Below are 13,157 nucleotides of genomic sequence, written 5' to 3' on the forward strand. Positions count from 1 at the left end.
CGCGACCGGCACCGGGGGGGAGCGGGGCGGAACTACAACTCCCGGCAGGCCCCGCGCCGGAAGGGGCTCCCGAGCGCCTCCGCCCCCTGGCGGGGACTGCACGCAGCTGCACCGGGGGGGGGGCGGTGTCCCGAGGGGCCACGTGGGCACGGGGCGGGGCCAGGGGACACGGGGCCAGGGGACACGGGGCGAGGGGACACGGGGCCAGGGGACACGGGGCCAAGGGACACGGGGCGACACGCACGTGGGCACGTGTGTGTGCAAGAGCTGCCCTAGGGGCACGGGGCTGCCGTGCGGATGGGCACACGCGTGTGCAAGAGCTGCCCTAGGGGTTTGTGTACACGCGTGCGCAAGAGCTGCCCGGTGGGCAGGGACGCGTGAGCAGGAGCTGCCACACGCAGGGGCACACGCGTGTGCAAGAGCTGCCTGGTGGGCAGTAACGTGTGCAGGGGCTTCTCTGTGTTCACAGGGCTTCCACGAACATGGGCACAAAGGTGTGCAAGAGCTGTTCAGTCTGCGTGGGCACGTGTGTGTGTGTGTGTGTGTGTGTGTGTGCAAAAGCTGCCCTGTGTGCATGGACACACGAGTGAGGAGGGGCTGCCACAAACACGGACACGTGTGTGCAAGAGCTGCCCCGTGGGCTCAGGCACACTCGTGGGCAGAAGCTGTCACAAACATGGGCACACACGTGTGCAGGAACTGCTTTCTGGGCTTGAAGATGCAGGGGAAGGAGCTGCCACACACGTGGGCACGTGTGCGTGCAAGAGCTGCCCTATGGGTTTGGACACACACGTGTGCAGGAGCTGTCCTGTGTGCACGGGCAGGAGCTGCCACACACTTGGGTGCAGGAGCTGTTTTGTGGGCAGGGACATGTGTGTGCAAGCTGCCTGCTAGGCCACAGGTACGTGTGTGTGCAAGAGCTGCCCTGTGTGCTCATCACATGCGTGTGCAGGAGCTGCTCTGAGGGCGGGGACCCACACCTGAACAGGAGCGGCCTCACACACGGGCACGTGTGTGCAAGAGCTGCTCTGCGTGGGCACAGATGTGAGCAGGAACACGTGTGAGCCATCACACGCTTGGGCACACAAATGTGCAAGACCTGCCTGGTGGGCAGGGACATGGATGTGTGCAGAGGCTGAACACACGAGCACACGCGTGTGCAGGGGCTGCTCTGTGGGCAGGGATGTGTGTGAAAAGGGGCTGCCATGCGCATGGACACGTGCGTGTGCAAGACTGTTACACACATGGGCACACACATGGGCAGGAGCTGCTGCACCCAGGGACACGTGCCTGTGCAAGATTGTTATACACACATGGGCACACACATGGGCAGGAGCTGCTGCACACAGGGACACGTGCATGTACAAGGTTGTTATACACACAGGCACACACATGGGCAGGAGCTGCTGCACACAGGGACACGTGCATGTACAAGGTTGTTATACACACATGGGCACACACATGGGCAGGAGCTGCTGCACACAGGGACACGTGCATGTACAAGGTTGTTATACACACATGGGCACACACATGGGCAGGAGCTGCTGCACACAGGGACACGTGCGTGTGCAAGAACTGCCTGGTGGGCAGGGACAGAGATGCCACACATGAGCACGTGTGTCTACAGGAACTGCTCTGAGGGCACACGCGTGTGCAAGAGCTGCCTGGTGGGCAGGGACACACGTGGGCAGCAGCTGCCACGAACATGGGCACATGCATGTGCAAGAACTGGCCTGTGTGCGTGGTTACGCGTGTGCAAGAGCTGCTCGTGGGCACAGACGCCCGTGAGCAGGAGCTGCCTGGTGGGCCCAGGCACACGCGTGTGCGAGAGCTGCCCCGTGTGCACGGACCGGTGTCCCCATCCCCGGGCCCCGCAGGGCCCAGCTGGTGTCGGTGCCGGTGGATGCCGATGCCCGACAAGGGCAGGGAGGTGGGCGCGGGGGGCAACCGCTGCTGCTGGTGCCGGTCCTGGGGCGGTGCTGGGCTGGGGTGGGGTTTGCCAGGGAACCGGATTGGGCCGGAGCTGCCGGTCCCAGGGGCGGTGCCGGTGGATGCCGGAGGTGTTGGTCGGTGCCGGTGCCAGGGATGCTGTTGCCGGGGTTGCTGATCCCAGGTGCCCGGGCAGTGTTGGTCCCGGTGCCGGTAGATATTCACAGTACCGGGTCGGTGTCGGACTGGGAGAGGTACCGGGGAGTTGCCAGGGATACCGGTCCCGGTGGATGTTGGCGATACCAGGAGGTGCCGGACTGGGGCGTGGCTGCCGGTGCCGGTCCTGGTGTCGCTGGATGCCGCCGGTACCGGCCGGTGGGGAGTTACCGGTCTCGATGCCGGTGCCGGTGGGTGCCGGTGCCGCCCGCCAAGGGTTAATGGCACTCGGTGAAGTTGCCGGGCGGCGGCGCGGCGGGATTGGCCCGAAGTTGTCGGGGCGGGCCGGGCCGTGCCGAGCCTCGCCGGGCCGCCCCGCCCGCCGCCCCCCGCCGCCCCCCGCCGCCGGCGGAGCCATGCGCCCCGCGCCGCTGCTCGGGCTCCTGCTCTGGGCGCCGCTGCTCTGGGCGCCGCCGGTGCGCGGCTTCCGCCACGGCGTCCACTGGAACGGCAGCAACCCCAGGTACCGCCGCCGCCCCCGCCGGCCCCGCCGCCTTTGTACGCCCCGGGCCCGCCGAGCCCCGGGCCCCGCCGAGCCCCGGGCCCCGCCAAGCCCCGGGCCCGCGCCGCCGCCACGGGACGGGACGGGACGGGACGGGACGGGACGGGAGGGGCGGCGGGCGGTGGGCTCCGGGGGGGCGGGGCTGCCGGGCACCGAGCCACCGGGCGCCCATGGGCGAGACTGAGACGGGGAGCACCTCCCGGTGGGACCGAGCCTCCGGGCATCCCCGACAGCACCGAGCCCCCAGGTAGTGCTGAGCAGGCGAGCGTCCCCCGGTGTGCCGAGTCCCCGGGCATCCCCACCGGCACCGAGCCCCGGGTGGTACCTCCCGATGGTACCGAGCCCCGGTGGTACCGAGCCACCGGGCAGCCCTGGGCGTTGTCGAGCGGGTGAGAACCCCTGGGGGTGCTGAGCTCTGAGGAGCACCGAGCCACCGGGCACCCCCGGTAGCACCGAGCCCCGGGCGGCAGAGCGGTGAGTGCCCCAGCTGGTACCGAGCCCCGGGTGCCCATGGGGGGGCACTGAACCGCTGAGCACCCCCAGTGATACCGAGTCACTGGGCATCCCTGGGTGCCACCGGGACAGCGAGCACACCTGGGTGGTGCTTAGCCCCAGGCACTGCTGGTGGCACTGAGCCCCGGGTGGCATCCAACACGTGAGTCTCCCTCAGTGACACCAAGCTCTGGGTGTTCCCACGCCAGTGGGCAGCCCTAGTGGCACCAAGCCAGTGGGCACTCCTGGTGGCACCAAGCCCCTGGTGGCACCAAGCTGGTGGGCAATCCTGGTGCTACCAATTTCCTGGAGGTACCCACCTGTGCTGAGCCTGAATGCCCTTGGTAGCACTGAACTCTGGGCATCCTCTGGTGGCATCAAGCTGGTGGGTGGCACTCTCGGGGCTGTGGGTTCCCATGGCGGGTGTCCCCTCTGGTGGAGGCTACTCCAGCCCACACCCTGCCATTGGTGCTGCCTATGAGCTTTGCCGTCACCAACGGGCCGGGGACTGGCTCCATCCCTCTTCCCAACCTCCTCCATTTTAGGTATTTCCCAGCTCAGGGCTGCTCAGGGAGCAGGGGGCAGGGTCAGGATCCTGGAGGTCCTCTGCTCTGGGCCTGCTGGACTGGGGCAGACGGGCACAGGATGGGCAGGGGGTACAGGTGCTGCCTTGCTCCCATCCTGCGAATGGGAAAGGTGGGACCCCCCTACCCATGGGTGCCCCAGGAAAAGGGACTCTGTGCCCCTCTGCTGGGTCAGGCAGGGCCCCGTCCCCCCAGCCCTTGGCCCTGCCCAGGCCCGTCCCAGCCAGCGTCGCCTGTGGGATGCTCTGAGTCAGCAGGAGTCTGTGCTCCATCCTGCCCTCAAGGAGCCCCCAGCCTGAGTGGGGGGTCAGGGGCTCAAGACCCCCGCCCTTGCCAGCGCTGCCATCCTGCTGATGAATGTTCTGGTCTCTGCCGGGACTCTGCACCGTCTGTGGACACTGGCTGCACCGGGGCCAGCCATGGGGGCTGAGGTCTCCCTGCCAGCCCCTCCTTCCCATCGTCCGGCCCAGACGCTCAGGACCCAGCATGTGCACACGCGTGTGCATGTTCTTGTGTGTGCACGTGTGTGCACGTGTGTGTGCCCGCACGGCTGCTCCACCCTGGCCTGGCCGCACTTGCTGTCGGCACAACCATGAGCTCATGGCATCCCCGCTGCTGCGCCTGTACCTGGGGTGGGCCCCATCCCCTGCCCGCCCCGCCACCGGAGCCCATCCCGTGCTTCCTGCCCCGGCTGCCACCCCCTGCCAGCACCGTGACGGGGCGGGAGCGTCCCGCCGCCCGGCCCCCCCACCGGCGTGTCATGTCCGATCAGCGGCGAGGCGGGTGCCTGGGGCGAGGGGCTTTGTGCCTGGGCAGCGTGGCTGTACCACCCCCCCCGGCCGCGGTGGCCGAGCCCATTCAGCTCCAGCGGCCTGCGGCTAATCTGAGCTGATGCCTGGCTGCGTGGCGCGGGCGGTGTCCGGTCGGTGGTTTAGGGAAAAGCCCGGCTCCCTGCTCCGCTGGGGCAGGAGGCAGCAGGGTACCCCTCCCAGCGGACCCCCAGCTTCCCGGCTCGTCCTGCCCGGCAGGTTCCTGCGGGACGACTACTCCATCCAGGTGGCCATCAATGACTACCTGGACATCTACTGCCCGCACTACGAGGGTGCGGTGCCCGCCGGCCGGGCAGAGACCTTCACGCTCTTCATGGTGGACCGGGAGGGCTATCGCGGCTGCTACGAGACCCCCGGCGCCTTCAAGCGCTGGGAGTGCAACCGGCCCCGGGCGCCCTTCGGGCCCGTCCGCTTCTCTGAGAAGATCCAGCGTTTCACCCCTTTCTCACTCGGCTTCGAGTTCCAGCCGGGGGAGACCTACTACTACATCTGTGAGTCCCCTCGGGGTGCCGCGGGGGCTGCACTGCGGCCACAGCACGCTGAGGACCTGGGTGCAGTCCCCGGGGTCAGAACATGTCAGGAGTCTTGAGTGCAGCTCTCCAGGGTTGGGTCTCACCAGGGTCCCCACGGAAGCGAGTTTAGGGCACATGGGGGGGTCAGGGTACATCCAGGATGTCAGTGAGGTTAAGGGGAACACGGGGGTTCTGGATGATGCCAGGGTTGAGGTGCAGGGGGCTCTGGATGTCCCAAGGGTGGGGGCACAAAGGGATAGGGATGCAGTGGGTGTCTGGATGCCCTGGGGTGGGGGATTCATTGGGGGTGTGGCGTGCCGAGGGGTTTTGGATGCCCCTGGAGGGGGGCACAAATGGATCGGGGTTAAAGGGGTTTCTGGATGCCCCTGGAGGGGGGCACAAGGGCTCAGGGTGCACGGGTGGGGTCTGGATGCCCTGGCGTGGGGGGTGCATGGGGAGGTGCGGTGAAGGGGGTGTCCGGATGCCCCAGGGTGGTGCTCGAGGGGTCGGGGTGCCCCCGGTTCGGGGTGCGGGGTGGGCTCTGGGCGCTCCGGGCTGGGGGCGCCGTCCCCGCGTTCCGCCGGGAGGGGGCGCCCCCGGCCCGCGCTGAGCCGCCGTCGGGGGTCCCGGGGGGGCCGCGCCGGACGGTCCCCGCTGACCCCCCCTGCCCAGCCGTCCCCAGCCCCGAGAGCGCCGGGCGATGCCTGAAGCTGCGCGTCACCGTCTGCTGCCGAGGCACCAGTGAGTCCGGCTGGGGGGGCTGTGCCCCAAAGCTTGGGGGCTCCCCAAGGGGCAGACCAGTCCCCACTGGGGGGTACCGGAGCCTCGGGGGCGGCTCCAGGTAACCCAGGGGAGCCGATCCCTGACAACCGTGGGGTTTTTTTCAGCGCCAGAGCCGGTGACAGAGGTGCCCAATTCGCAGCCCCGAGGGCGCGGGGGCCCCGAGGGTGAGTATGGGGGGGGTGGGGGAGCTGGGAGGCCGGGGACCGGCTCGCACTGACCACTGCTTCTGCCCTGGCAGATGTGGTGCCTGCCCGGGGCACCGCGGTCCCATCACAGCCCTGCACCCCGTGCCTGGCGCTCGTGCTCCTGGCCCTGCTCTGGATCTGACCCCGGCGCTGCCCGTGGCGGGGGGATGGGCTCCTCTGCCCCAACGCCGCTTCCAGACTCTTCCTCACAGCCACCCCCCCCAAGCCCGTGGGGCAGCCCCAGGCCATGACCCACCTGCCGGACCTCCGCAAAGCCGAGCTGAGCCGGGAGCTCCGGGCTGGAAGGTGAGGGGTAGCGGGGGCTCCGGGGCAGTGGGTGAACACCCGCCCGCTGCCCTGAAGCATCCCTAGCCGGGGCTCTCTCTCTCCCAGGGCCATCGCTTGCCACCGGCATCGCCGCACGTCGGGATCGCCACGAGTCAGCATCGCCGCACGCTGGGATTGCCGCACCCTGGCACTGCCCCGCCGGCCACCTGCCCCGGTGCTGGGCTCCCCTCAGCGAACGCCTGCTCTACCCCACGGCCATCACCTCATCTCGTGCCTTTCCCCACGGACCCCCCGCCCCTGGGGCCCAGGGACCCCCAACCCCGGAGCGGGGCAGCAGCTCCGATGGTGGCATCCGCCGCTGCCGTGTCCTCCTCCGGCGAGGACACGCTGATCTGTCTTCTGGGAAGACGCCTTCCTCCGTGCCCTCGGTTTGGTTTTAACCCCTGGTAGTGACTGAGCAATACAGTATTTGCAAGATCGCTGCGCCCCGGCTGTGCGGCCCCCCCGCCGTCCCCCTGCCCGTGCCCCCCATCCCCGCACCGGTGCCAGGGCGGCTCCTCCAGGGGGGTCCCTGCCCCTCGCTCCCTGCACAGCCTTTATGGCCAAGGGCTTAATTGCAGCAGTTTGATATTGAGTCATCAGCTCCTGTCACCGGAGAGCTTTAATTACAGACGAGCTGCTGGTAATTAACACCTGGCGGTGGGATGAGCACTGAGACAGGGGGTGAGGGGGCAATGGACTTGGGGGTCACTGACCCAAGGCCCCCAGCCAGGCACCCTGGTCCCTCTTGCCACCCTTGGGTGTGGTTGGGGTGTCCTCAGAGCAGCCACTCCCTGTCCATCTCTCCATCTGCACCCCTGACGTGGGGGGCTGTGGGGAGCTTCAGGGTTCCCCCTTCCCAACCAGGCGCCCAGGCTGCTGCGGGGGCCGATCCCATGGCACCACCGAATCCCTGTCAGTCGTGGCTCCGGCGCAGCCACGTGCCCCAGGCTTGCCAACTGGCAGGAGAGTTCCCTGAGGCTCTTGGTCCCCTATCCCATGAGTGCAGCCCCCCACTTGTCCTCCTGGGGGGCTCAAGAGGTGCCCAACTCCCCCCGGGGCTGCGCGCAGCAGGGCCCCCCAGCCCCTCGCCGCGCAGGCGTTGCCGGCCGCCTGCCGCAGTGGTGCCGGGCACGTCAGACAGGTTTTATGGCTTCTGGGAGAAAGAAGCTGCTTGGCAAGAGGCTGAGCGAAAGCATCGACCGTGCCGCTCCCCTCCCCCCACTCTGCTGCCTGCCCTTCCCCCACTGCACCCTGCACCCCGTCCTGCACCCCATCCTGTACCCCATCCTGTACCCCAGCCCCGCAGGGAGGGGTACCCCATCCCCATGGACTGCCCAGTGCAGAGGGGGGCATGCGGGTCCTGTGGGCCCCTCCCACCAGGAGGGGGTGAAACCATCTGGGGGACATCAAACCAAGGGACCCCCCTGTAGGGTGCTGGGTGGGGGCAACCCCAAAGTGCCCACCTGTGGGGACGCTGGGAGGCAATGGTGCCTGCAGGACCAGCGTGTGGGGATGCCAGGGGTGATGGTGACTTGTGGGACCCCCCTGCAGGGATGATCGGGGGCTGTACCCTGTGGGACCCCCCTGCAGGGATTGCAGGGGACAACCATGCCCTGTGGGACCCCCACGCAGGGATGCTGAGGGGCTGTGCTCTTTAGGGCCCCCATGCAGGGATTCTGGGGTGCTGTGCCCTGTGGGATCCCCATGTGGGGATGCTGGGTGGGGGCATCCCCCAAAGGACCCCCACACAAAGATGCTGGGGCACAACTGTGCCCCGCAGGACCCCCATGCAGGGATCTTGGTGGGCTGTGCCTTGTGGGAACCCAGGCAGGGATTCCAGGGGGGGCTGCCCATTGCACCGCCTCTTCCCCAGATCCCCAGGGATTCTCAGACAAGGCCAAGGGCGGGTGGGTGGGTGGTCTGGGTCTGGGCGCTGGGTCTGGGCACAGCAGGGTCCTGTCCTTGAGCCGGCGTTGTTTGGTATGCGGGAGCTGCCACCAGCTTCAAATCCCATCGACTTCCAATGAGCAATGCCATCAATAACGGCTAATTGATGGCGCGGCCGCTCCAAATCAGATTCCCCATCCCCTGAATCCAATTGATGGCTCCGCACCCCGCAGCCGCCGCGGCAGAAATTGAATCTATTCAAGGAATGGGCTCCATTAGCCCATCCCTTCTGTCTCGCCACCCCCCTGCCTCGGGGCCGCCCCTACACCACCCCCCCCCCAGTGCCACACACACCAGCGGGGATGCTGGGGTGCCATGGGGAGGAGTGTGGGGTGAGGAAGTCGGGTGCTCCCGGTGGGTGGGAGTTAAACCTTCAGAAACTGGGAAGGAAAAATTTATCACCTGGAATAGCAAGTGATGGGAAATGGTAATAGGCAGCACTGAGATGGAGAGCGGGATAAAGAGCCGTGTCGTGCCAGGGGCTGGGAGCCGCAGTGGGCAATCGGGGGGGACACAGCATGGCCATGCCCACGCCATGCCCTGGCTCACTGTCAGGACAGGGACCTTGAATGCACCGTGGCACCAGGATGAGCCTGGGCACAGTCCCTGAACTCCGTGGTGTTCCCAGCAGCTTCTGCTCCTGGCACCAGATCCCTCACCCGGCCACGCTGCCGGGGTCCCCCCACCCAACCCTGCCATGGCACGGGCTTCAGCGTACCCCAAACGCCCCTCATCACCCCGGGGTGAGGATAAGGTCAGGCACTGCAGCCGTGCCGGGGCAGCCCCAGGACACGCAGGGGACATGGGCACGGTGCCCCGCCCCGAGGGCTGAAAGCGAGGAGCGCGGCCGCCCAGGGCGGTGGGGCCCATCCCTGCCGGTTTCCCATGGGCGAAGGGCAACGGCGGCAGCGCCCACCCGAGAGCTGTCGAGAGCATCCCGGAGATGGGAAATGGCTCCGTGTCACCATGGAAACGGGGCCACTGGCTCGACATGCCGAGGGGACACGTGTGCTGAGGGGACACACATGCTGAGCCCTGAGGAGCAGGGCACTGGGGGTGCTGGACATTGGGCACGATGCACTGGACACCAGGCACTGGCCGCAGGCTCCCCAGGACTCTGAGGCCACACCACGGAGCCCATCACCCACCTCGGACCGGCTCCCTCGTTACCCGGTGGTCACGGACACTCTGAGGGATGTCACCTCTTCGTGATGCCACCCCGGCCTGATGGCACCGTGGCCGGGCAGCTCCACACCACCACACCAGTGCTGAGCACAGGGTGTGGGGGCCAGAGCGGCTGTTCCCCAGCAGCCGCCTGATGATGCGCATCGTCAAGGTTATAATTTAGCAAAACACTCAGCGGGGGCTTGGAGGGAGCTGGCCCGCGCCGCTTAATTAACCGGAGCTGCACGCACCGAGCCCGCTCCTGCCATAGCAATGAGGGTGCGGGCACCGGGCTGGCGCTGGCGCCGCACAGGCGTGCAGGGGCTGTCGCATCCCACCCGCATCCCGGGGGGCTGGGCGAGCAGCTGGCCGGTCCCAGCTGCCAGGTGGGAGCAGCAGGCACTGATGTTTGTGTCCACACAATGTCCACACTGATGTTAGGCCCAGGGTGGCAGTCAGTGTGGCAGGGAGGGTCACTGGGGTGGGAGACAGCCTGGCACTGGTGGGTGTGCACATGCAGGGGTGTCGGCACAGATGCTGCCTGTGCCATCACCATTCTGGGCCAGGGTGGCTGTTTGTCCGTGCCTGTGTCCATCTGTCCTGTCATGCCTGTGCCCTTGCACATGCTGGAGTGCATCCCCAGTCTGATGTAATCCTGCTGGACAATAATCCTGCTGTGCCAGAACAGGGATGGGCCAGAGCTGCCCTTGCTGCTGGCACTGCTTGGACCTGCTGCAGACTGAGGGCCTGCATGGTTCCCGTTCTGGGACAATCTCTGGATCCCTGGGGAGAATGATTAGGACTTCAATGAGTGCAAATGACACGGGTCACCACCCAGCACACTGTGCCCCCATCTCCAGGGCAGCCAGACAGTGAGGGCAGAGGCTGGGGCAGGTGCCCACCAGGGCAGCACCTCCCAAGGGTGCCAGAGTGGATGCTGAGGGGCTCTGTGCCTGGGGTGTCACCAGGCTCACCCCACCTGCGCTGCCGTCCGGCCTCTCTGGGCACGTGTCCGCTGGGAGGATGCTGTGGGGATGGTGGAGATGGAGCCCTGGAGCGTCTCGGGCCCTGCTCCCCACATCCACCAATGTGCCCTGTGCTCCTTTGATCCTCAGGCGGCTAATGAGCTTCCCTGGCAAAGAGCTCGTTAGCCATGGCAGAGCCTGGTGCTGCCTGACCAGCATCTGGCTCCACTGGGCACGGGGCTGGTGCTCTCTGCTCTGCCTTGGGCAGCTCCTCCGGTCCCTGCAGTCCCAGGGACAGGGACAGGGACAGGCCAGTCCCAGCAGCTGGCAGGACTGGCTGGTGTGGCCAGGCTGTGGCCAGAGGCAAGTGCAGCACAGGCAGATCGATGCACTGAATTATTGAGCACGGGAGCACAAAGTGGCTGTGACAACAACACCCGTCATGGGGGGCATGGGGCCGTGCTCACACCCAGGCATGGCACTCCCACCCAGCCCAGATGGAGCAACCGGACACCCACTGCCAGGCTGCAGGGACACTGCACCCACGCAGGGTCCTCTGCCACCCCCTCGGGTGGTGGGTGCCAGCAGCACAGGGCACCCCACACCCACCAGCACCTCTCGGTGCTCTCCTGGCTGTCCCTGGTGGTGCCACCAGCACCTCCTGCTCTGTCCCCTGTCCAGCACCCAGCAGCAGTGTCACCTGGCCAGCAGCACAGGCCTGGGGCAACCGCAGCCAGTGGAGGGACCCCCATTTTCGCTGTGCCCCCAGCCCCTCTCATGAGCCATTTCCAAGCGATGCATTATTGAAGCCCCCCCGTGCCATCGCTCACGGCCGGCGTGACGGCAGGCGCCGCATCAGCCCTGATGAATATTTCAGGCCCTGAAATCTCCTGCGCCTGCACGCTTAGCCCCAGTCCCCCCTGCCCCCCCAGCTTATCGGCTCCTTTGTTTCCCTGCGCTTCTGCCCAGCACCAAGGGCACAGCACGGCGGGGGCACGGTGTCACCCAGCCCCTCTCCCTGGGGATGGTCACCTGTGTCCGCAGCCCCTGCCTGGGATGGATGGGGATGGGCTGTTCCCGAGGGGCAGGTGGGCGGTGCTGGTGGCCCATTGCTGGGCAGAGCCAGAGCATCCCCACATTGCCAAGCTCAGTGCCAGCTGGGGGTTCCTAGGATGGCTCCTTTGCTGCCTAGGACACCTGTGCCCATCCCCAGCCCTCGTTTGGGCCTGAGGGACTGCAGGTCCCCTGGCACCATCACCTGCAGGGTCAGGGCAGGAGAATGGGGACAACCTAGGGCACAGCACATTGTGGATCTGTCCCTGGCACCCCTGGCCTGGCACCTCCTGGTTCACTGCCACCTCTGCCAGTGCTCCCAGATGCCGACTGTGGCGTGATCTCTGTACGGTGGGAGCAGGATATCGATGCTGCTTGTCACTCCTTCAGATTAACGTCACTTAAACACCACAACACTTCACGGGGGACACCAGGGTGGCATGGCTGGGATGAGCAGAGCACGTTCCAGGGCCAGTGGGGAGCCAAGTGCTGGGGCTGGCAGCCACAAACCCATCTCTGTGTCCTTGTCCCTTCCCCAGGGAGCTGTGGCTGCAGTGGGGCCAGGTGCCAGCCCCCACCATGCCCACCCTGCCCAAGCCTCCCACCCCGCACGGCCCTCACACCCTCCAGCACATCCGTGCCGTGGCCGTGTCAGAGCAGCAGGGGCTGGGAGCGAGGCCGGGGCTGCCACCGGCCGATGATATTGGAGTGATCTTGAGGCCAGGAGGGAGAGTTGCCATGCGGGAGGCGAGGAGAGGAGCCGGCTGAGTCACCCGGTGCCGGCTGCTGACTCAGGCGCTTCCTGCCAGGTAACCTCCGCCGCCGGCCTGTGGGCTGCTGGGACAAGGGATGTGGCACAGGGGACAGACGGGACCGCGGCACTGCCTGGCACACCAGCCCAGCGCCCAGCGTGGGCTAAAGTGGGAGTGTGCGTGGCTGTGCAGCACCGTGCCGTGACCTGCTTCTGCCTGGGAGCACCGCCGGGACGTGGCTGCTGGCCGTGGGAGCCATGAGGAGCTGGTGGCTCTCACCTCCTACCCGGCACCTCTGGGTACCCACACACCCAGGGCGGGTGAGATTTGGCACAGCGGAGCCTGCTGGAGCCAGGGTTCCGGCAAGCAGGCGTCTGGCGCCCAGGGCAGGAACCCTGCAGCTTCCTCCCGCCGGGCAGCGGGAGCAGCCCCAGCGCCGGGCTGGGAACCACGCAAGGCTTCATCCAGCGGCTTCGAGAGGAAGCTGATTTCCTCTGACGGCCCTGGCGCTGCCGCCTGGCACCGCTGCTCCCTCACTGGTGGCCGGTGCTGCGGTGGCAGCTAACCCTCCTCTGCAAGCCCACAAAATCCAGCTCCACGTAAATTAACTCAGGGCTCTGAGGTGCTAATTAACGAATCGCTCCCATGCCCCTCTGAGCAGCAGGGCTCACGCCTGGTCCCTCTGGGAAAAGGCTGCTCTGCCTGGACCTGTGGCTCACCAGGGAGTTTGCCTGGTGGCTGGTGGCACGGCCACCCATCTTCACCTCCCCTGTGTCCACGCATGCCCAAGCCCAGCCCCAGGATGTCCCCCAGGATTCCTCCAGAGCTGGGTCTTCCCCCCTCTCCCTGGGAAATGGGAAGGTTCAGACCCCGTGCCCTCCCAGTGCTCGTCAAGGCGCCGGCGCAGCGCAAC

General features: G+C 67.1%; 1 protein-coding gene across 2 annotated transcripts; it reads left to right on the forward strand.

Annotated features, from left to right (window-relative positions):
* The first annotated feature begins 2,490 nt into the window (after positions 1 to 2,490).
* On the forward strand, positions 2,491 to 6,800 carry EFNA4 (ephrin A4). Of its 2 annotated transcripts, XM_048289108.1 has the most exons (6): positions 2,491 to 2,608; positions 4,752 to 5,044; positions 5,738 to 5,806; positions 5,953 to 6,012; positions 6,087 to 6,339; positions 6,427 to 6,800. In XM_048289108.1, the coding sequence occupies exons 1-5, from the start codon at positions 2,502 to 2,504 to the stop codon at positions 6,173 to 6,175; spliced, it is 618 nt and encodes a 205-aa protein (XP_048145065.1). In that variant the 5' UTR covers positions 2,491 to 2,501; the 3' UTR covers positions 6,176 to 6,339; positions 6,427 to 6,800. The 2 variants fall into 2 exon arrangements, with proteins under 2 accessions (XP_048145065.1, XP_048145064.1); XM_048289107.1 differs by lacking the exon at positions 2,491 to 2,608 and having other exon boundaries at positions 3,055 to 5,044.
* The last annotated feature ends 6,357 nt before the right edge of the window (positions 6,801 to 13,157 follow it).

Source organism: Corvus hawaiiensis, chromosome 29 (assembly GCF_020740725.1).
Source record: "Corvus hawaiiensis isolate bCorHaw1 chromosome 29, bCorHaw1.pri.cur, whole genome shotgun sequence".
NCBI lineage: Eukaryota > Metazoa > Chordata > Aves > Passeriformes > Corvidae > Corvus > Corvus hawaiiensis.